This window comes from Panthera leo, chromosome E2 (genome assembly GCF_018350215.1).
Source record: "Panthera leo isolate Ple1 chromosome E2, P.leo_Ple1_pat1.1, whole genome shotgun sequence".
NCBI lineage: Eukaryota > Metazoa > Chordata > Mammalia > Carnivora > Felidae > Panthera > Panthera leo.
The window spans coordinates 7,575,527-7,598,736 of NC_056693.1; the positions used below are offsets into that span (position 1 = coordinate 7,575,527).

General features: G+C 54.4%; 2 protein-coding genes across 2 annotated transcripts in view; one reads left to right on the forward strand and one right to left on the reverse strand.

The window, feature by feature from the left end:
- Positions 1–12,040: 12,040 nt before the first annotated feature.
- CLEC11A (C-type lectin domain containing 11A) lies at positions 12,041–14,412 on the reverse strand. Its single transcript, XM_042919505.1, has 4 exons — positions 14,092–14,412; positions 13,673–13,862; positions 13,170–13,361; positions 12,041–12,732 (listed from the first exon to the last, which is right to left on the reverse strand). Exons 1-4 carry the CDS (start codon positions 14,236–14,238, stop codon positions 12,287–12,289), a joined length of 975 nt encoding a protein of 324 aa, XP_042775439.1. The 5' UTR covers positions 14,239–14,412; the 3' UTR covers positions 12,041–12,286.
- Positions 14,413–20,978: 6,566 nt separating this feature from the next.
- SHANK1 (SH3 and multiple ankyrin repeat domains 1) overlaps positions 20,979–23,210 on the forward strand; it is a 40,695-nt gene continuing 38,463 nt past the window's right edge. The window contains exons 1-3 of the mRNA XM_042918684.1: positions 20,979–21,233; positions 21,437–21,640; positions 22,155–22,226. Of these exons, the coding sequence (XP_042774618.1) occupies positions 20,979–21,233; positions 21,437–21,640; positions 22,155–22,226 (531 nt within the window). The remainder of the gene's footprint in view (positions 21,234–21,436; positions 21,641–22,154; positions 22,227–23,210) is intronic.

Here is a 23,210-nt window from a genome sequence, read left to right on the forward strand (position 1 = left end):
TGCTCAGAAAGTTAGATAGACATAGGGTTGCCGTGTGATCCAGCAAATCCCCTTCCTGGGTATATATATCCAAGAGGCACGAATGTCCACAGAAAGATGTGTCAACTTATTCACGGAGCATTATGATAAACAAAATGTGACATATCCTTGTAAACGAAATGTTATTCAGCCATAGAGGGAATGAGGTGCTAATCCACGGTACGACCTCCATGAAATTATGAAATTTGAGATCACAGTAAGTCAAAGGAGCCAGTCACAAAAGATCACACATTTACATGATTCCATTTGTCCAAAATATCCCTAACAGGAAAATCTACAAAGTCCAAAAATAGATTCTTGCTTTCTTGTTTTTTCTTTTTTTTTAATGTTTACTTATTTTTGAGAGAGAGAGAGAGAGAGAGAGAGAGCAGGGGAGGGGCAGAGAGAGAGCGAGACAGAGAATTCAAAGTGGGCTCTGTGCTGGGACACCTGGCTAGCTGAGGGGCACCTGGGTGGCTCAGTTGGTTGGGCGTCCGGCTTCGGCTTGGGTCATGATCTCGCGGTTCCTGGGTTCAAGCCCCGTATTGGGCTCTGTGCTGACAGCTCAGAGCCTGGAGCCTGCTTGGGATTCTGTGTCTCCTTTTCTCTCTGCTCCTCTCCCCTCTGCTCACACTCTGTCTCTGTCTCTCTCTCAAAAATAAATAAACATAAATAAAAAAAAAAAAAGAAGAAGAAGAAGGAAGAAGTGGGCTCTGTGCTGACAGCAGAGAGCCTGGTGCAGGGCTCAAATTCATGAACCATGAGATCATGACCCGAGCCAAAGTCAGACCCTCAACCGACTGAGCCACCCAAGGGCCCCATAGGTTTGTGGTTTCTTAAGGCTGGGAGTGGATGGAGAAATAGGGAGGTAATAGCTAAAATATACAGGGCTTTTTGTTTTTGTTTTGATTGTTTTTGATTGTTTTAAGATGGCCAAAATGCTTTAACATTGACCGTGGTGATGGTTGCACATGTCCGAATGTACCAAGAACCACTGAATTATACACTTAAGCTGTAGGAATTGTATGGTATGTGAATCTCAATAAAACTGTTAAAATAACCCAAGTAGAAATTTGCTTACACCTGTATTACATCCATCAATTCTTTGTGAGGCATTAGCATCTGTATAATATTCAATCACTTAACCAAGAGCATAGAGTGTCTTTACTTTTATTCAGATCATCTTTTGGGTCCCTTATTAGGGACCCTTATTATTCTCCACGGAATCTCAATTTTTTTTTTTTTATTCGTTAGTTCCTAGATGATTTCTAAATAGTTTGGAGAGATGGTGAATAGTATTTTTAATTACATTTTACATTTGTTTATTTTTTATTTTTTTTTTAATTTTTTTTTCAACGTTTTTTTATTTATTTTTGGGACAGAGAGAGACAGAGCATGAACGGGGGAGGGGCAGAGAGAGAGGGAGACACAGAATCGGAAACAGGCTCCAGGCTCCGAGCCATCAGCCCAGAGCCTGATGCGGGGCTCGAACTCACAGACCGCGAGATCGTGACCTGGCTGCAGTCGGACGCTTAACCGACTGCGCCACCCAGGCGCCCCAACATTTGTTTATTTTTGATGCAAAGAAATGGAATTGATTTTTGTAGGCTAAACTTGGTGTGTGTGTGTGTTTTTTTTAAGTGATCTCCACACCCAATGTGGGGTCAAGCTCACAACTCTGAGGTCAGGAGTCACGTGCCCCACTGACTGAGCCAGCCAGGCGCCCTCTGTAGGTTAATCTTGTAACTCGGGACTTTGCTGATATTTCTTACTTGTTCTAATAGTTTTTTTTAAGTAAACCATTAATCAGGATTTATATACAGTACTATGTTAAGCAATAGCCATGATGAAGACATTCTGATGTTATTCTTGTTCTTAAAAGGAAGGCATCCAAAATTTTTATGGTGTTTGCTGGAAGCTTTATAAAGTGAAGAACATATCCTTCTCCCCGCCCCCTAGTTTACTAAGTTTAATTTTTAACCCTAAATAGATGTAAACCCTTATAAAATTATTCTTCCACATTGACTGAAGTCATTACATTTTCCTCCCTGGTCTGTTAGTGAATCACAGTGAAATGATTTTTTTAATTTTTTTTAAAGTTTATTTATTTTTGAGAGAGAGAGAGAGAGAGAGAGAGAGAGAGAATCTGAAGCAGGCTCCAGGCTCTGAGCTGTCAGCGCAGAGCCCGATGCAGGGCTTGAACCCACAAACCGTGAGATCATGACCTGACCCAAAGTCAGACACTTAACCGACTGAGCTGCCCAGGCGCCCCTGAAATAATTGTTTTCTTTTTAATTTTGAACCACCCTTGCTAGTTAATGAGACAAATCCCAACTGATCATGATGAATTATGATACAGTATTGGATTTAGTAGACTATTAAGCGATGCCGAATTTTTGCACCCACATTCACAAGTGAAATGGACTTATAATTTTCTTTTCTTGTACAGTTTCCTTAACCGGTTTTGGAATCAGCATTGCATTAGCTTCCAAAAATGAACTAGTCAGATTCTACATGATTTCTATTTTCCAGAATAATGTGTATAGGATAAGGATTAAGCATTTCCTGAATGTTTGATATCAGCCGCCTAGAAGACCATCTGTGTCTGTGGGGATTTTTTTTTTTTGAGAGAGAGAGAGAGAATGGAAATCCTTGACTATAAGTTCATATATTTCATTACTTATTGGTTTACTGAGTTCTTGATATTTGGGTAACTTTTGGCACTTTACATTTTTTTTTTACTAATTTAATGATTTAATCTAAGTTGTTTATTATTAGTATTTAATGTTTATTTTCGAGAGAGACAGCAAGAACGTGCAAGTCGGGGAGGGGCAGAAAGAGAGGGATCTGAAGTGGCCCCGAAGTGACAGCAGGGAGCCTGATGTGCGGCTCAAACTGGCAAAGTGGGAGATCGTGACTTGACCGGAAGTCAGACAATTAACTGACTGAACCTCCCAGGTGCCCCTTTGTTTTTTTTTTTTTTTTTTTTTTTTTTTTGAGAGAGAGAGAGAAAGAGTGTGGAAGGGGCGGGGGAGGGGGCAAGAGAGGGAGAGAGAGAGAGAGACAGAGAGACAGAGAGATATAGAGAATCTTAAGCAGGCTCCACACTCAGCTCAGAGACCAATGCAGGGCTCGGTACCATGACCCTGGGATCATGACCTGAAGTGAGATCGGGAGTCAGATGCTTAACCGACTGAGCCACCCAGGCGCCCCATTTTCACTTCTTTATTTATTTTATTATTTATTTTTTTTTAATGTTAGCCCATAGCTAGTCATAGTATTGTTAATTACTCTTTTTAAGCTTATTTATTTATTTCTATGTAAACTCTACCCCCAAAGTGGGTTTCAAACTCATGACCCTGAGATCAAGAGTCACACACTCTTCTGACAGCCAAACAGGCACCCCTAATTACCTCTTGTATTTCAGTCCTGGATATAATTACTTGCGCTCACAATTTGTATTGTATTTGTAGCCTACGTCTTTTTTTTTTCTTTTTCAGGTTTGCCAAACGTCAATCGATCTTAGTAACTTTTTCAAAAATTAAAATAACTTCTTGTCACTCATCATCAGGGAAATACAAATCACAACCACAATGAGATACCACCTCACACCTGTCAGAATGGCTCACGTTAACAACTCAGGCAACAACAGATGTTGGCGAGGATGCAGACAAAGAGGATCTCTTTTGCATCGTTGGTGGGAATGCAAGCTGGTGCAGCCACTCTGGAAAACAGTATGGAGGCTCCTCAAAAAACTAAAAATAGAACTACCCTACGACCCAGCAATTGCACTACTAGGCATTTATCCACAGGAGACAGGTGTGCCGTTTCAAAGCAGCACATGCACCCCCATGTTTATAGCAGCTCTATCAACAATAGCCAAAGTATGGAGACAGCCCAAATGTCCATCGATGGATGAATGGATAAAGAAGATGTCGTATGCATGTACAATCGAGTATCACTCAGCAGTCAAAAAGAATGAAATCTTGCCATTTGCAACTACATGGATGGAACTGGAGGGTATTATGCTAAGCGAAATTAGTCAGTCAGAGAAACACAAATATCCTATGACTTCACTCATAGGACGACTTTAAGAGACAAAACAGATGAACATAAGGGAAGGGAAGCAAAAATAATATAAAAACAGGGAGGGGGGCAAAACATAAAAGACTCATAAATATGAAGAACAAACAGAGGGTCACTGGAGGGGTTGTGGGAGGGGGATGGGCTAAATGGGGAAGGGACATTAAGGAACCTACTCCTGAAATCATTGTTGTACTATATGCTAACTAACTTGGATGTCAATTAAAAAAAGTCAATTAAATAAAATAACTTCTTGTTTTGTTAGACTTTCCTCCCGCCTTTCATTCCATTGATTTCTGCCCCTCCCCCTTTAATCATTTCTTTTTCTCTGGCTTCTGTGGATTTGCTTTATGGCGTATTTTCCCACAGTTTGCATTAAATTGTTTGCTCATTGTAGAAAAAATTATTTCGTGGGTCAAGTTTTTTATCAAATGCTTTTTTCTCCATCTGTAGAAATCATCACCTGGTTTTCCTCCATTAATCGGTTAATGTGGAGAATTAATAAATTTTTCTAATGCTAAGTAACCCTGCATATCTGGCATAAATACATCAAGTGTCATTGTTTTTTATATATTGATTATATCCTATGGTGGTATTCTACATAGGATTTTTTGATTAATGAGAGAAATAAATGGCGATTTCCCTTCTTTATGCTGTTCTTGACTATTTTTTGTGTTCACATTCTACAGTGTTACCTCATAAAATGAGTTAGGGAGCATGACTTCTTTTTCTAATTTCTGGGTGGGTTTATACAAAATTGTAATGATCCGTTCCTTGAACTGTTATAAATGTTATACAAAGCTATGGTTACTGAGACAGGATGGTTTTATTTTTTTTTATTTTTTTTTTAACGTTTATTTATTTTTGAGACAAAGACAGAGTATGAACGGGGGAGGGGCAGAGAGAGAGGGAGACACAGAATCGGAAGCAGGCTCTAGGCTCTGAGCCATCAGCCCAGAGCCCGACGCGCGGCTCGAACTCACGGACCAGACCGTGAGATCGTGACCTGAGCTGAAGTCAGACGCTTAACCGGCTGAGCCACCCAGGCGCCCCAGGATGGTCTTTTTTTTAAGTTTATTTGTTTTTTGTTGTAATCTCTACACCTGATATGGGCCTCGAACTCTCAACCCCAAGATCAAGAGTCCCATGCTCCTCTGAGGGAACCAATCAAGTGCCCCAAGACAGGATGGGCTTGATGCAAGCTTAAGCAAATTAATCAATGGGCAGAACAGAGAACCCCATAAAAGACCCCGAAATTCTAAAATATATGGGGCAGGGACCACAGAGAATCGGGAAAGGGTAACTATTCAACAAATGCTGTTGAAATCATTGGTTATCCTTAGGGGGAAACATTGAAATTGGATCTCTACATCACACCTCACAAAACTCAACTTCAGATGAATTGGAGACTTTAAGGTGGGAGAGAAAATGTTAAGAATGCAAGAGAATGTCCTTCACCTCTGGGGGCAGGGAAGGATTTCTTAAGTGACTCCCCAAAAGTACTGTATGATACTATGATGGTGAAGATATGTCCTTATACATTTGTCCAAACCCATAGAATGTACAATACCAAGAATGAACCTTAAGGAAAACTTTGAGGGGTAATGATGTGTCAATGTAGGTTCATCAATTATAGCAAATATACTACTTAGTGAGGGTGGTGATGATGGAGGAGATTACCGTTGGGGGGGGGGGCTATGGGAAATCTCTGTACCTTCCTCTCAACTTCCTGTCAACCTAAAGTTGCTCTTAGAAAAAGAAAGACTTTTTAAAAACATGTTTATTCATTTTGAGAGAAAGAAGCATAAGTGGGGGAGGGGCAGAGAAAGACAGAGACAGAGAGAGACAGAATCCCAAGTAGGTTCCAGGCTGTCAGGCCAGGGCTCAAGGTGGGGCTTGAGCTCAAGAGCCATGAGATCGTGACCTGAACTGAAGTCGGCCACCTAACTGACTGAGTCACCCAGGAATCCCTAATTTATTTTATTTTATTTTATTTTATTTTATTTTATTTTATTTTATTTTATTTTAGAGAGAGAGGGAGAGAAAGTGGGGGAGAGGGGCAAAGGGAGAGGGAGAGAGAGAATCCTAAGCAGGCTCCATGCTCAGCTCGGAGCCTGACTCTGGGCTCGATCCTACCAACATGAGATCATGACCTGAGCAGAAATCAAGAGTCGGATGCTCAACTGACTGAGCCATCCAGGCCACCACCCCCCCCCAAAAGATTATTATTATTATTATTATTTTAACGTTTATTTATTTTTGAGACAGAGAGAGACAGAGCATGAACGGGGGAGGGTCAGAGAGAGAGAGGGAGACACAGAATCTCAAACAGGCTCCAGGCTCTGAGCAGTCAGCACAGAGCCCGACGTGGGGCTCGAACTCATGGACCGCAAGATCGTGACCTGAGCCGAAGTCGGACGCCCAACCGACTGAGCCACCCAGATGCCCCCAAAAGATTATTTTTAAGGCAGAGCTGGTGTTCCACTTCCTGCCACCTCTATCTTCCAAAACCACCCCAGTTAAGGCTTCCTGCCCGGAAGGCTGCCAGGAGCTATCACTGCTCAGGGTCAGACCCCCAGGTCCAGTTGTGTTTGGAATCGGTGTTAACAGACAAGGAGAAGGCAAGGTTACTTGCCTCCTGCAGGAATTTCCAAAACCCGAGCTCATAATCCCCTATGCTTTGAAAAGAAGCACTTTGCTGCATTTTAGGAAGAGGTGGTAGCTTGGGGCTGCAAGAGAGGAGAGGTTGTTCAAAGGAATGAAAGAAGACATGGGGCTACCACAGAAAAGACTGTAGAAGCCAGGAGGCAGTTGTATTCCAAGTGAACCACTGAGGCCAGAAACATGACTTAGAAGAAGTCATTCTAGGGCGTCTGGATGGCTCAGTCCGATAAGCATCCGAATTCAGCTCAGGTCATGATCTCACGTTTTGTGAATTCGAGCCCTGCATGGGGCTCTGTGCTGATGGCTCAGAGCCTGGAGCCTGCTTGGATTCTGTGTCTCCCCTTCTCTCTCTGCCCCTCCCCCACTCACACTCTGTCTCCCTCTCTCTCTGCCCCTCCCCCACTTGTGCTCTGTGTCTCTATCTCTCAAAAATAAATAAACATTTAAAAAAATTAAAAAAAAATCTAGGGGCACCTGGTTGGTTCAGTCGGATAAGCGTCTGACTCTTGGTTTCAGCCCAGGTCATGGTCTCATGGTTTTCATGAGCTTGAGCCCTGCAATGGGCTCTCTGCTGACAGCTCAGAGCCTGGAGCATATTTTGGATTCTGGGTCTCCCTCTCTCTCTGCCCCTCCCTGTTCGAGCTCTGTCTCTCTCTCTGTCTCGGTCTCTCTCTCTCTCTCTCATTCTCTCAAAAATAAATAAACATTACAAAATAATAATAATAATAAAATAAGTTATTCTATGCTCTGCATGCTTTCTGCAATGGACCCGAACAGGGACACACGTCACCTCATATATTCTGGTGGAGAATGTATAACCTGAATATTTTTCAAGATTTTTTCCTTTAATTTTAAGTAATCTCTACACCGAATGTGGGGCTCACATTCACAACCCCAAGATCAAGAGCTGCACAGTCCACTGACTGAGCCAGCCAGGCGCCCCAGACCTGAATCTAATCATCATAAGGGAACATCAGGCAAACTCAAGCGAGGAACTTCTGTTTTAAAAAAAAAAAAAAATGGCGGGCGTTGTTTTTCCAAAATGTCAATATCATAAATATGGAAATGTTCCAGATTCAAGGATACGTGACAACAAAATGCAGTACCTGACCCCAGACTGGATCCTGAACCATAAGGGGAAAGTGCTATGAAAGTCAGCATTTGGACCAACTGATGAAATGGAAATATCACAAGGAGATTAGATTAAAAGTATTAAGTAAATGTTACATCTCTTGAGGTTGATTACTGTGGATAAGTAAGAGAGCATCTCTAAGGACATACACATCAAAGTAATCAGGGGTAAAGGGCAACGATGTGCGTAACTAACACTTAAATGCTTCAGAACAAAAACTAGTGAGGACGGTAGAACTCTGTCCACCATCTATCTGTGCATACAGATAAGGCCAGCTGCAAAGTTAACAGGAAGCATTTCTCCCAGAGATATGCTGCAGCTGTAAAGTGTCCTAACCACCCCCCTTGTGAGCGACTCTGCTGTCTTACTCCCTGAGAAAGTTTGTTCTTTAAAATCATAGGCTTTTAGTAACTTTGCTGTTTGAAAGTATATCCAGAAGGATTGGGGCGACTGGGTGACTCAGTCGGTTAAGCATCTGACCTCAGGTCAGGTCATGATCTCATAGTTCGTGAGTTCGAGGCCCATGTCAGGCTCTGCTGACAGCTCAGAGCCTGGAGCCTGCTTCAGATGCTGTGTCTCCCTCTCTCTCTGCTCCTCCCCCTCCCCGCCCCCGTCTCTCAAAATTAAATAAACATTTAAAAAAATTAGAAAGTATATCCAGAAAGATGAAACTTATCTTATTCTTCCTGGAAGATCTAAGTCACTTTGACAGAGACAAGAAGCCCCAGTTTCCAGCCCTGAGGTAGAGCTTTATATAGAGTTTCTGGACATAGCATGCCACGTATATAACTTTGTAGTTTCCAAGGAAACAAGATTCTTAGTCCACTTTGCAGTCCATAACTGTTGACTCATTTATACACATCCTTGCTTTGCTCTGAAGCAAACACAGTTCCACTTAAATTTCACCCGAATTCTTTCTTCCCCCGGATCCAATAAGTTGATCAGAGCTTCTCCTGTGGGATGTGGCCTTCCCTGCAATAGGTCAGTAACCCTGACTTTGATTTGTTCCTGGTAATTGGGTTAGGATGGGTGGGTGATGAATGCATGGATGGATACATAGATAAATACTGATAAAGCCAAAGCAATGGAGGAAACTGTTAACAATAGAGAAATCTGGGTAAATACTATTTGTATTTGTGCAGGTTATCTGTAAGCTAGAGATTACCTCCTAATAAAAAGGGTGTTGTTGTTTTTTTTTTTTTTTTTTTCCTGTTTTTGGAGAAACTAAATTAGTATGGACCAGTATTTAGCAATTTTTTTCCAGGCCAAGGAAGGATTTTTATATTGTATTTTATATTGTAATTCAGTAGTACATAGTCAAGACACTCAAATTTTGAGAAATATTTACCATTTTCTATGCATTCTGATACTTTCTATGCACTTATGTTTTAAAAAAAAATGCTTCTTATCAATTTCCAATCATCCGTGGAGATTCAGCGGTATTTTTAAAAACTCTTGGACCGATCTGAGCACTGGTTACAGTCTAAGCCTCAGTGAATGTCAGACGGTGGCTTCGGGTTTTTCTTCCTTTTGATGTGGGACTACATTTCCCAAAACACCTTGGGGCGAGGCCCGGCGGGTGGGGAGAAGGGGGTGTCGGCTCTGATCCGAGACTGCCAAGCTCTGACCTTCTTGCGAAGGGCGTGGTCGTCCTGCTTTCTGGGAAATATAAGCGAGCCTCACGTGGGAGGAAAGGGCGGGGCTTTCGAGAGGATGGCATGGGGTTCCCGGTGGCTGCTGGGAAACGTGGTTCTGAGGAGAAGGTAGAGGGCCTGCCGCTCGGCCTCCTGGGATTTGTAGTCTTGGCAAACCGGTGATCGACCCGCTTCTTCTTCCACCGGTTGGGTCATCCCAGGCCGTGAGCCCTTCCTCCGCCACTTCCCCGGAATCTCTTCACGCATCGATCCCAGGCAGCTGCTGAGGCCTTCTCTACTCCGCGGCTCTGAGCTCTCAAACCGCAGGTGCTCCGCAGAGAGCCAGGGACGGGGCACTGGCAAACGCTGGCCCCTTGGCAGGCCTGGGAGGGCTTCTCCGCAGAGGTGGGCGAGGGAGGGCAAGGTTCCCATAAACAGACCTGAGTCAGGAATCAGCCCAGAATGCAGCGTACAGGCGAGCTGATCTGATGCTTAAACAGTCCTTGCAAAATGCCCTCCACCTTTGACCTCTGTGTGGGCGCACAAGACTACGTCCCTGGGCTTAGTATGACAGCGACGAGACAGTGGCACAGAGAGTAATGCACGGTGTGATGAGGAAAGCCCCAGACTCTGTGGGAGCCCAGGGGAGGCTCCTGACCTGGCCTGGGGAAGGCCGGGAAGAGAAGCGGAGATTGGATTCGTCTCAGGGTCCCCAACATGGCTCCACAGAGACATTTCCCTTCCTGCAAAGGGCTTCCCTGTGCCAGGGGATGCTGGGGGCACAGAGTTGGTCACACCCAGCTCTGACCAGCAAGACTCCCCGGTCTGGCTGATCAGGGCTTGGGTCAGAAGAGAACTCAGCGCTTATGGAAAATCACAAGGGGCACCTAACCCTGGGGGAAGGGGGAAGCAGGTTGTTCAGGGTGATACATTAGCCAGTTCTTCAAAGAACCTGTACATATGCAAAAACAGTGTCCAGAGAGAGGATGCAGAGGTGAAGGTGAGGTTCAAATTGCCATGTGAGAGTCAGATCTGATGTTGCAAGGACGCCTTTGTGTTCAGCACTATTTTAGGAGGTAGATATTATTCCCCCCCCCCCCCAAGTACAGATGGGGACACCGAGGCACAGCGAGGTTGTGTCTCCCTTTAGTTGCCTGGTAGGTAAGTACCCAAATAGGACTAGAACCTGAGATATATGGTTCCAGAATCCAGACAGGTAACCATTGATCTGTCCCACCCACTTACTTTCCAGAATGTTATGAGGTCTGTAATAGTGGCCCCCTTCCAGAAAACAGCAGATACCCATCAATGTCTGCCTAATGTGCCCTCTGGTTGCCTATAAGACATCCTGCCACCCCTCCCCAACCCCAGTAAACAAGTTCACCGGGGTAAGAATCCTGAGCAACGTTTTTGGTCCTCTGATGGAAGCCTTCCTGACCAGGGCCTCCTTCCCCCAAGCTTGCTACCACCCTCCATTCTGTTACTCCTACAGGGGCTGTGGGGCTGAGAAATGACCGGGGTGGCTCATTCCTCCCACTGGTGGATCCAATGGTGACATTTTAGGCTGGTGGTACCACGGCTGATGGAGAGGGAAGGGCAGAAGGACAAACAGCGTCACAGTTCAGTTCCTGGGCTCCATGATGACGTTGGGGTCAGGGCCATGTTGCCAGTGTTGGGGGAAAGACACTGGGGGGCTCCAAAACAAGGGCTCTGCCTTCAAAGAGTGCTGTCCTCAATGCCAATGCCCAAGCTGGCCCACTCCCGAGTGTTCTGACTCCCGGAACAAAGGTATGACAAGGGGGGGGGGGGGGGCGCAAAGGGACCACGTGATGCACATTCAACCATTTTTCAAATGCTCACTTTCCTGGGCTCACCTGAACTTCCCAAGGGCTAATACAAGGTAGAGATGATTGTACCCATGTTCAATGGGTGAGGAAACTGAGGCTCAGAGAGAAGAGACTGGCTTATGGCCACATAGGCAGGGAGTAGGCAAGGAAACATTGGGAGGGAGCCTCAGTTTCCAGGCTGCATAGGTTCCTAAGTTTGCCTCTAAACACTTGCCCCTGGGGCTGGGGGAAGGGGCAGGGAGCGGGGCAGGGCCTGACAGTACAGGATGCTAAGGAACCTTCCATCTGGTGGAACAAGTTTGAGATACACTACTGAAACAAAATTAAATGGGCTCTTTCCTGCAGGACTCATCAGAACCTTTAGCTCCTTTGTATTTCCCAGCTCTCTTTGACCACGGCCAAGGCCAAGGCCTGGACAATGATTGACAGGCCCTGTTGTCCCAAAGGCTGTGAGTGGGACCCGATGGGGGTGGAGGCATCAGCTGCGTGTGCAGGAGCGGATGATATGAGCACATATGTACATGTGTTCTCCATCATTCTGGTTCTGGGGATCAAATAATACCTGTAAAAGCAGAACGGGACAGGCATCCAAAGGCCAGGGTCTCGCCCTGCCAAGCTTGCTCCTCGACGAGCTAAAGACCAAAAGTGCCTCCACTGCCCGCTCAAGTCAGATTCCACACGTTTTTATTGGCGCCGGACTTAGCCTGGTGCCCGCCGCTCCCCCAAAAAGACACAGGAAAGTCAGGGCTCTCGGCCCCGCGGAAGGCCCCCCCGGGATCGCCCAGCCAGGGGGAACACGCTTCCATCCACGGGCAGGGAGAGAGGGAGGGAAGGGCGTTCTAGAAGGATGAACGGCCCAGCCAAAGGGCGAGTGGTGGGATGGACCGGAGAGGCGAGGACCGGCCCCGCTAGAAGGGGTACTCGCAGACGTAGTAGAGGCGGCGTTCGCAGTCGTGGTCCCACCAGGAGCCGTCATCCGAGGCCTGCGCCACGCAGTTCTCGAGCGTGCCGCCGTTGGGCTGGTTGGGGCTGAGCGGGTGCGGCGCGGTGCTGGGCCCGGCGCCGGGCTCCGGACTGGGCGCGCGGTGCCAGGCGAAGAAGGACACGCGCTGGCCGTTCTCGAAGAGGTAGAGTCCCTCGGCGCGCCGGTCGTGCACGCCCAGCCACACCGGCCAGTTGTAGGGAGCAAGCGTCGCGCGCAAGTAGCGGGTGAGCGCTTCCATCTGCTGGCGATCTGCCGGCTGTGCCAGGCTCCCGCCCCGCGCCGCGCAGCGCGCCTGCGCCGCCGCCTGCGCCTCGAAGTCGCGCGAGAGCAGGAAGCACTTGTGGCCGAGGCGCAGCCCCTTCAGGCAGCCTGAGGGGGGAACGGGGCGGCGTCAGGGGCTCCGGAGGCGGGGAGAAGGCGGGGTTAGAGCCTCGGGGGCCGGGCCGGGAGGAGGCGGGGTCAGAACCGCGGGGAGTAAGGAGGCGGAGAGTTAGGACGGCTCGGGGTGGGGCCAGACTTTTGGAATCTGTCTGTAGGGGGCGTGGCGCGGCCCGAGACGGGTACGCTTCACCGCGCGGTAAGGAGCGTACCTCCCCCTCTGCGCGCCAGCTCTCCGCATTCGCTCTCCCCGCTACTCTAAGCTCCGCAGAAGCCAACAAGTGACCTCCAAGTCTCTAGGAACCCGCTCGCCCCGGATACCTTAGGTCCTCACGTCTCCTCAGACGTTTCCGGGCCCCCTCCTCCCACCAGTCCTCCACTTGACCCGCATCGTCCCACTTTCCCCGCCCCGCACGGTGCGGACTCACCCTCTAAGCGGCCATGCTCGCGCTCCGCGCGGCTCTGCGCCTCCTGCAGGGCTTGCACGGCGTCGCGGGTGTCGCCCGCCGCCTCCCGCAGCTGCCGCAGCCCCCTAGTCAACTCGACCATGCGGGTGTCCAACGCGTGCAGACGGACGTGCAGCTGGTGCAGGCCTGCGTCCAGGCCGGCCAGGCGGCCCACTGCGGACAGACAGGGCACACGCTGGACGGGGCCCGAGGGGCGGAGCTGAGGGACCAAAGGACCAGGGAGAACTAGGGCTTCAGGGGACAGAGTTGGGGTAGGGGGTACTCGGGATTCCTGGAGTGTAGGGGCCGGTGGGCCTGGGCTCTTGGGAGGCAAGGCAGGACACCCGGAACTCCCAGGGACGTGGGGGGACAAGCACCGGCGGGGTGGTGGGCAATTGAAAGGTGCCGGGCCTTGAAGGGACCGTTCATTTTTGAGAAAATGACCACGGAGGCCTGGGGGCAGGATGGAGCTAATGATTACTCACGGATATACGTGACGGTGTCCTCAGGGGTGGGAGAGGGGCTAGGGCCTGTGGTGGGGTTTGTCGTTGTTTCCTCCTCCTCCTCCTCCCCCTGACCGTCCTCCTCGGTGCCCCAGGTCCCTTTGCCTTCTGGGGTTCCCTCAGGATTTTCGTCCCCCCTCCCAGCGGGCAGCCCCAGGGCCTCCTGCAAATGCTGAGGCAGGGGAGGGATGGTTACCAGCCCAGCTCTATTCTCACTGCCCACACACTCCAGCCACCCCTTTGCAGCAGTAAGCTGGCTCTCTGCCCCTGAGTCCCTTGTCTGAACCCATCATCCCCATCCTTTGAGCCTGCCCCATCTCTCTCCCTGGCCCATTTCCCTAACCCTGGAATACACTCCCTCCCACACCCACAGTTCCCCAGCAGAGTCCTAAGCAACTCACCTTCAGCATCAGGGCCTCCCTCTCCCGCTCCTCCTCCTGGGCGCCTCCCCAGCCCCCCTCCCACTCCCTGTCTGCTCCCCGAGCCCCATGGCTGATGCCCAGGAGCTGAGGGACCACCAGGGCCCCGAGCAGCCAGGCTGCCTGCATCAGGCTGGGCTCCGCAGCACCCAAGGCCGCAAAGGGTTGTCTCTGGGGAGGGGGGATGTCTCTTGGGACTGGAGTGTGTGCAGATCACTAGTCCCTGGTCCCTCTCCCAGCTCTTGTCTCTGTCAGCCCGCCCGTCTGTTCTTCTGTCCGTTGGTCTCTGCTCCTCTGTGTGTGTCTCTCCCCGCCTCTCTTGGCTCCCCCGAGGCCCTGCCTCTGTGGCCGGAAACCTCCAACGTTCCAAAGCCTGGATCCCGCCTTGGGTCTCTCCACATACCCCCCTCTTCCCACTTTCCAGAGCTCACTTCCGCCCTGCTCTTTCCTTCCACCATGGCCAAAAGCTCAGATGGCCAGAAGAGAATAGAGCTGGCTCTCCAAGGGCTCCTGGGGACACAGCCTCTGCCGAGGAACCCCCTCAGGGCGTTGTTGGGGCTTGGCCCTGCTCCCCACTCCTCCCCCTGGCCACTCCTTGGGAGCAAGGAGACTGCAGGGTCTCCATAAGGTTTTTATTACTCTGTGGCCACCATTGCCCACACACTCTGCCAGAGGAGGCTTTCCCACAGTTCTCAGGCTCTAGGGCGCCTCCTGCCCTCAGATCTCCCATTCTGGCCGGGAGCCCTTGCCCCAACCTGAAAATGAGTGTGTGTGCCCGTCTGCGGGGACACAGGTGAAGAGCGTGCATGTAGGCTGTGTATGCAACTCTAGTGGGTGGGGCTTTGGGATTCGTTTGCTGTACTTTCCTGGAAGCGTCCTGCAGGCCAGGCCCGGGGTGGGGCGATGCTGGGGACTCCAGCTGCTCCCAGACGTGCAGACCTTCCCACAAGGTGGGGGTTGGGGCAGAAGGGAGGCGGAAGGGTGGGGGTGGGGGTGGTGAAGGAAGCTTTCTCCAGGAGGTGGAGTAGACAGACGCAGGCTGGGCTCTGGAGCTCTGAGCATTCAGCCCAGTGCCTCTTCTCCCGCCTGGACCACTGCAGTGGCCTCCTCCTGACTCTCCACCTCCCTTCTCCCGAGCCCCTCCAATCCACGCCGCTTGCCGCAGCCAGAGCCATGCTTCCAAACCGTAAATCAGATCACGTCACTCCCCACTCCCCTGCTCCCCCAGCTTCCCATCATATGCAGGAGGGAAGCCAAACCCGGTCCTCGGCAAGAGCCTGGCCTGCCCAGCCTTGTGTGTGTGTGTGGGGGGGGGGGGGGGTGCTGGGAAGGATGGGCCCTTTACACCTCTGTAAGCTCATCACCCCCACTCCCCCTGGACCCCCTAGGGGATCCAGCCACACTGGCCTCTTCACTATCTCCTGATTGCCAAGCTCCTTCCTCCCTCAGAGCTTTTACACTGGCCTTTTCCTTCTAGACGCTCTCATGTTCTCTCCCAGCTCCTTCTCCCTGCTGAGGTCTCAGCTCATCTGAGGCCTTCCCTGACTATCCTATCTAAAGAAGCTGCACTTCCACAAATTAACACCCCATTTTTTATCTTCTTGGTATAATCAAGACCATCTCCTGTTGTTTGTTTTCTTGTCTGTTGCCTGTCTCCTGCCAGCAAAGGCAGTGTAGGTACGTATTCATTGCTGTATCCCTGGAGATAGCACATAGTAGGTGCTCAATCAGTCTGCTTAGCGAGGACAGAAACAGCCATTCCTGGCAGGGTAGCGGGTTAGCCAGAAGACTGAAGGCTTGACCACTGTTTTGGGGGCACCCCGAGTTCCCTGAGGCAGGTGCACGGGGGCACTGAGGGGTGATAGCCAGGGTGGTGATGAGGGCAGTGGGAGAGAAGCTGGAGAGGCACGGGAAACAGGAGGCCATGCCGTGCCCACTCTGTGCCAGACCAGTGAGTCATTCAGGGCTTTCCCAGCCTGGGCCTGGCTTGTTGTGCCAGCGAGAATGTGGAGCTCAGCAGCCAGGGATGGCAGGGCCCGCTCTTCAAGGGAGGAAACTGAGGCTCCGAGAAGGGATGGGGCAACCTGCTGGAGGTCACCAGCATGGCAGCTGCTAGCTAAGGCTTCTGGCTCTACGCAAGGGCCGGGCATCTGCCCTCAGCTGCTGGGAGCCCCAGGAGGGGCCTGGGAAATCCAAGAAATCCAAGAAAGCAGAGGGCAATGTGACATCGGGCAGGCTGCTCACCACCTCAGAGCCTGGGCCTCTCGGGTGCCCATTAGGGGCCTGGGGAACCCTCACTAGCAGCTAAAGGCCTCGAGAGATAATGCACAAGCCAGGAAAGGCCTTGTAAACCATAGAGGGGTACACAGCCTCTCTCGCTGCTGCTGCCAACATGGGCAGCTGTTCTCTCCCTGGGCCCAGATGCTCACCACCTGGGCTGGTGGGTATGCATCCAGAGCGGGGCCTCCTGGGGCTGGGCTGGCTCCTACCCTGGTACCCTGGAGCCCACAGCTGGAGATGCATCCAGAGGCTTCTTAGAACCACCCTCTGCAGGTGTCTGAGCCCCAGCTGGCAGCCCTGGCGGAGCTGGAAGAAGGGTGGGAGCCTGGGCTATGGGGACACTCTCACCCCAAGGGACCTGCCCTGTGTCTGTGGTATGTCCCAGGCACCAGAGACCTGAGCTGCAAGGAGACTTTGGGCATGTCTGTGTATAATGAAGGCGAATACACAACCGTGGCGTGCCTAGTGGTGAACAACAGTGGCATAAAGACCGAACCAGCCTACCTGTCCCTGATCCTTGCTGCCACCTCTTTGTAGCTGGGTGACCTTGGGCGCCAAGAGACTTTGCCTCTCTGTGCCCCAGTTTCCCCCTCTGAGAACGGGGATGGTCCAAGTGCATAGCCCATAGGATTGGTGTGAGAAGTGGATGAGTAAATCCAGAGCAGAGACTGGCACACAGGAAGTGCTCAAGAAACGTCAGCAATAACTATGGAGGGGAGGCAGGGCACGGTGTTGTGCATCCAAATGGGTGTGTGCACACCTGTGTGATGAATTCGGAGGTGGGTGAGTGTGGTGGAGCCGCAGGCACACGTGGTTGTGCGTCTCCGTTTCTGGGTTTCGTGTGAGCTGGAGATCTGAGCATGCACACCTGGGTGCGTGCCCTTGTTGGGGGAGGGGTGGGTAAATGCTGTGCGGCATGTATGCTCTGGCATGCGCGTGTGACATGTACGTGTTGTAGTGCAGTGTGTTTGTGGTGATGTACCCACAGGGAGGTTAGGTCATGCACGCCCAGGACAGTGTGTGCATGGGTAACGTCTGCACGTGCAGGGCCAGCTAGTGACTCTATGCACCTGTGCCTTGGGGGAAGATGTTTGTGTGTGTGCGTGTGCGTGTGCGTGTGTGTGTGTGTGTGTGTGTTTGGAGGGACAGGACGGCAATCTATAGCTCTCACCATCCAATTTGGAGGAGCAGAGTCTAGCAACAAATATTTATCGCGTCCTACTGTGTGTAGAGGGGGTGGGAGACGCTCTGGGAAGGGGCGGTCCTGGGGTGTGTGTGTGGAGCGAACCCTTAGGGGGGCGGGGCCGCAAGGTCCGGGTAGGGGGGCAAGCAGGGGTAGAGCCGGCTTGGGCTAGCTGGTGGCGACGGGGAGTGGTGGGGGAGGGCAGGGGGAGGGGGTGGAGCCGGCGAGGGGGGGGGATGGGCGAGGTTTGGGGGCGCGGGGAGGGGCGATGTCTCCTCCACCGGCTCCGGAGGGAGGGGAGAGGGCGGAGGGAGGGGAGGGAAGGAGAGAGGGAGGGAGGGAGAGAGAGAGACAGGGTGAGGGAGAGACGGTGAGAGCGAGAGAGCGAGAAGGGAGGCAGAGGAGGCGCGGAGCGGGCGGCGGCGGCGGCGGCGGCCTGAGGAAGAGGAGGAGGAAGAACAGGCGGAGACGCGGCGCCCGGAGCCGGCCGGACCGAGCCGGGGGCGGGCTAGCTCCGAGGGGCGCGGCGGCCGCGGCAGAAGGGGGGGCGCTCTGCGGATGGCCAGGCCCGGCCCGCGGGGGGGGTGAGGTCCTCGGCCCCCCCGCCCTCCCCCCCGGCCCCCGCCCGCCCCCTCCCCGGCCCGCTCGCCCTCCGGGGCGGTGGGGCATGGCCTGAGGGTCCCCCGTCTCCGGGGGGGTGGGGGGTGGGGGGAGGGGGGAGGGGCCGCGGGCGCCGCCGACCGGGACTCAGCAGCCCCGCCAGGCAGGTAAGGGGGTCGAGAACCCGGGGTTTGGGGGGAGCTGCGGGGCCGGGGCCGGGGCCGGGGCCGGGGCTGCGGAAGGGGGCGGGGGCGCCCCGGACGTCCTTGGCCGGGCGCCGGGCTCCGGGCCCGGGTGTGCGGTGAGGGGTGGGGGTAAGGTGGGGAGCGTTGCCCCGGGAGACGCCAAATTGGGTTACGCCCAGGTCCCCGGTGCCCCGTCCCAGATAGCAGACTTAGGAGGATGCGCCCCCCAGCCCCCGCCAGCAGACCCCCCCCCCCCCCCACCCCCCGGCCCCAGCCCAAACCCGCTTCCCCGCGCTCCCAGGCCAAGGGCTCGGTCGCGGTACCCACCTCCTGGCCCTGCCCGGCCACTCCCCCGCCTCGCCCACCCCGGCCTACCGGGGCCCCTAGACCCCTTCCGTAGACCCTCCGCGCGAGGCCCCTCCCCCAGGTCACCCTGGTCCCCCGCCCCTCCGTCGAGGGTCTGGGCCTTGGCCTCCTCCGCCCCCTTCGACCCCCTCTAGCTCGGGCTTCACCTTCTAGGCTCCTCCGATCCCTTCCCACCCCCTTCGCAAGCTCCCCCCCATCCCCACCCGTCTCCGCTCCCTTCTCCACCGGCCGGCGCGCCCCCTCGGCTCCCGCCTCCGAGTCCCGCTCCCGGGTGCCCCCGCCCCCTCTCCCCGGCCCAGGGCTCTCCCCCACCAGTTTCTCGGCCCCAGCCCCGGCTCCTCTCCCCGCCTTTCCCCGCCTCTCTCCGCCTCCATTCATTCTCCCGGGCCCCGCTCTCGGCCACGCCAGCCGCCCCCTGTCCCCCCGCACCCTCCAGGGCACCCCCTCTCTCCCCTTCTCCCCCACCCCCCCCCCCCCCCCGCCGATTCCTCAGCCCGTCTCAGTACCAGCTGCGTGCCAGCTATTCTTAGCCGCGGAGCGTTTGATTCATGCCGCCCCGGCGGAGTGTGCCCGCTCCCTCCCTCGGGCCTGAGGGGGAGGGGCCGGAGCCGGTCTGGGGGGTTGGGGGCAGCCGCACGGCGGGGGTGGGGGGGGGGGTGGCCGGGGCCAGCTTTGCTTTCATCCCACTGGCCACACCATTAGTGCCCGGTTGAAGCCGGGGTCAGCCAGGGTCAGCCGAGGGGGAGTGGCATTGGGCTCCAGGCCCGGAGGTGGGAGGTGGAGTCCGGCGGGTAGGAGACCAGGCAGGGAGGGGGGGCTCCGCAAGGCCAAGGTGGGGCAGTTCCGCTGGGTACCTGGAGAGGGAGGGGGCTTCGCAGCCGGGCCACGCATGGGGGAGGGGTCGGCCGGCTGGTGGTTAGGCTGCTCGCTCACCCACAGCTCTTGGAACTGTCCTCCCCGAACACTCATTTTGTCTTCCCGCCCCCAACCCCCCCAGCCCATCCCCACTCCCCCAAAGTCAGCAGTACCCTCCACTGCTTCCCATCTCCATGGCAACGGTGCAGGAGCTGGGCCTGGTGTGGGGGGGAGGGACCAGACCAGACATTCTGGTTTCCGGTGCTGGGGTGGGAGACGGGGAGATGAGGGAGGCGGACCCCATTTGGGACCCAGGCTTCTAAGGCCACCTCAGGAGAGAACAGTGGGGATCTGGAGATGACCTCCCACCCCAGTCCCCCAGACCGGCACCCCACTTCTTAGCCTCCCTCCCAGCCCCCCCCCCCAACCCCCAGTCTCCCTCAGAGTGGATCCACCTGTACTGGGCAATGTCCAGCCACCTGTCCTGTAGTGCCAGTCCTCAAATGTGCCCACAGGTTATCCGCAGCCACCCTAAGCTGACCCAGGCCACCGCACTACGGTCTCCAGACAGCCCTCCCAGGCCAGTCTCCGCACCCACCCACCCCCGTCTCGAGATGCCCCCAACAACCTGCCTAGGCCACCCCTCGTGGCTCCCTTGGGGGCACGCCACGAATGATACTCTGCCCCATGACACCCCCATCTTAGCACCCCTGCTCCTCTGGGACACCGATTCCCAGCAGTCCCCTGCACACGCTGTCAGCCACACTTCGGTGAAGTCACCGGTTCCACCCGCTGCCGGGCACCACTCCCAAGCAACACGCGGCTCCCACTTCTGCCGCCCCAGGCTCTCGGCACCTCCGTCCCCCCATTACTACATCTCAGCCTCTCCCCAGCCCCCTCCGCCAGCTGGCCAGGAGGAGGAGGAGGACGGGAGGGCCTCGGGTGAGGGGCCAGGCTGGGGCCAGGAGGGTAGGATGCCGGTGGGTCGTCCACCTGTCTGTCCTCAGCTAATTTTAGCTGCATTTTCCGTGGCCTGCCAAAGTGGGCCAGTAGCTCCCGCGGTGATTCTGCGGTTTCTGGGACACTGCCATGCTGGGTCAGCGGCAAAGTGGGGCGCAGGAGGGGTGGGGGGCCGCGAGCAGGGCCAAGGGCAGGGAAGGAGACGCGCTGGAAGCACGGCAGCGATGGGCGTGTGTGTGAGCAGAGGCAGCTGGAGTATCTGGGGGTGTGTCCAGCCTCCTTCCTGCCAACCTGGGGCATGTGGGGCGGCTGCCCTAGACCACTTGTCCGTGAGGGTGCCTGTGGCCTCCGAGGGGTCCCGGGTCCCTCATCTGACAGCCACCCTTGGCCCCGGCAGCCGCCTGTGATGCTGCTGTCCCCTGTCGCCCCGTGGCCCCACGATGACCCACAGCCCCGCGTCAAGCGAGGACGAGGAACGCCACAGTGCCAGCGAGTGTCCCGAGGGGGGCTCAGAGTCCGACAGCTCCCCAGACGGGCCCAGCAGAGGCCCCCGGGGGACCCGGGGCCAGGGCAGCGGGGCACCTGGTAGTCTGGCCTCCACCCGAGGCCTCCAGGGCCGCTCTATGTCTGTCCCGGACGACGCCCACTTCAGCATGATGGTCTTCAGGATTGGCATCCCGGACCTGCACCAGACAGTGAGTGACTGACTGCCCGCTGGCCGGCGGGGGACAGGGCCCCAAGCCCACACGACGAGGCTGCCGGTGCTGGGTGTCCTCCCACTTGGGCCCCATCTCCAGGTCCCCGACATGCTTCCCCCAGCTGCCCCTCCTGTCCCCAGAATCACCCCCAGGCCCTTTCCAAGCCACCTCAGGCTCTTCCCTGTCACCTCCTCAACCAGAAATGTCTCCGCTTCAACCCTGATGCCACCATCTGGACAGCCAAGCAACAGGTGCTCTGCGCCCTGAGCGAGAGCCTGCAGGATGTGCTCAACTACGGTCTGTTCCAGCCGGCCACCTCCGGCCGCGATGCCAACTTTCTGGAGGAGGAGCGGCTGCTTCGAGAGTACCCCCAGTCTTTTGAGAAGGGGGTGCCCTACCTGGAGGTGAGGCCCACAGCCTTCCCAGCCTGGCCGCAGGGGAGAGAAGGCATGCCCCATTTTTCTCCCAGTCAGGCCCTGGCAAGGGGAAACCCAGTGGGCTCTTCCAGATCCCTTAAGCATTAGAGTCAGAGAGGCCTGGGTTCAAATGACGATCCGTTCTGCCTCTGACCAACAGAGTGGCCTTGGGCAAGTCCCTTGCCTGCCCCAGACTCCTCCTCGCCTTTCAAAGTGGGAAAGGATTCACAGTTACAGTAGGTGTTCTAGAACATTCTGTGTGGGGTCCAGGCTCCCTACTCCTTCACGTTAGGGGTTGCGGCCCACATACTCCACAGCAGCCCCGCACTCCTCTGCCTGCCCAGCCAAGGCTCCAGGGCCTTTTCCACCTTGACCCTGAGCTGACCACCTCCCCCTCCGTCCCCGCCCCCCCCCGGCCCCGGCTCAGAAGGAGCCCAGCCTCCTCCCCAGGCCCCTGATTCTGAGTCTCTGTGTCTCTCCCCCCATACACCCCTGGCCACAGTTCCGATACAAGACCCGGGTTTACAAACAGACCAACCTGGATGAGAAGCAGCTGGCTAAATTGCACACGAAGGTGAGAGAACCCTACCCCACAGCAGCCCCCCCCCAAAAGAGACCTGGAGCCTTTCCCACTGTCTCTCTCACCCCTGTCCAACAGCCCTCCAACACTCCCGATCCCCTTCTGTTCCTCTGCCAGGGTCCCCCAGTAACTTGAGATGCTGTGTGGCGTTGGGGACGGCCCCAGATGCCAACCGTGTTATCCCCTCTCTGGCCTGCATTCCCCCGCCCAGGCCCCTGGCTCCCGCTTTCTTCATCCTGAGATGCTCCCTTCTCGTCTTCTGGGTCCCCTGTATCCACGCAGGGCACCTGCCTGCCCCCCACCCTCTGGCCTGAACTCTGACCCCCAGTGTCCCTCTGCCTCAGTGCTGTTTCATACACAGCCCACGGCTCCCCCAATTCCGTAGCCTAAACCTCTCCCAGATCCGGGGATGTCCCCCGCCCCCAGCCACATCTGGCTATCTTGCCCTCCAGGACTCTGGCCATATGTCCCCTGTGCCTCCCCCGGTCCCCTAAGAACTGGGAGGAAGCGGGGCGGGGGGAGCTGCTTTAGTCCGAGGTGAAGTGAAGGATTCTTGACGCTTGGGAAAAAAGCCTCCCTGTCCCCTCCTCCCCCCCACCCCTCCCCCACCATGCATTTGTCTCTGTCGCCCCCCAAATATTCCATCCCTCCAGACCTGCGCCATCCACTCCCGGAGCCACCGGCCATACACGGCTCCCGAACACACGCGGTGTCGCAGGCCCAAACTGAGCCTCGCTGCGAGTGTGAAATGCACACCGGATTTCGAAGACTCAGTTCCCCCCCAAAAACGTAAAACGTCTCGTTAAAACACTGCCTATGGATTACCTGTCGATACGGTACTATTGCGGATGTGTTAGGTTAAAGAGATACGTCGTCAAAACGAATTTCCGTGCGACCAATGGTGCCCCTTGCTTTTTTTTTTTTTTTTTAAAGGTGGCTACTAGAGACTTTTCAGTGCCACACGCGGCTCGCTGTGTA

Excerpts from the sequence above, each read along its gene's own strand:
- CLEC11A (XM_042919505.1), bottom strand. The coding sequence starts at position 14,238 with ATGCAGGCAGCCTGGCTGCTCGGGGCCCTGGTGGTCCCTCAGCTCCTG. Across the intron at positions 13,362-13,672 it reads GGACACCGTCACGTATATCC|TGGGCCGCCTGGCCGGCCTG; the intron begins GTGAGTAATCAT and ends GTCTGTCCGCAG. Across the intron at positions 12,733-13,169 it reads CGAGCATGGCCGCTTAGAGG|GCTGCCTGAAGGGGCTGCGC; the intron begins GTGAGTCCGCAC and ends TTCCCCCCTCAG.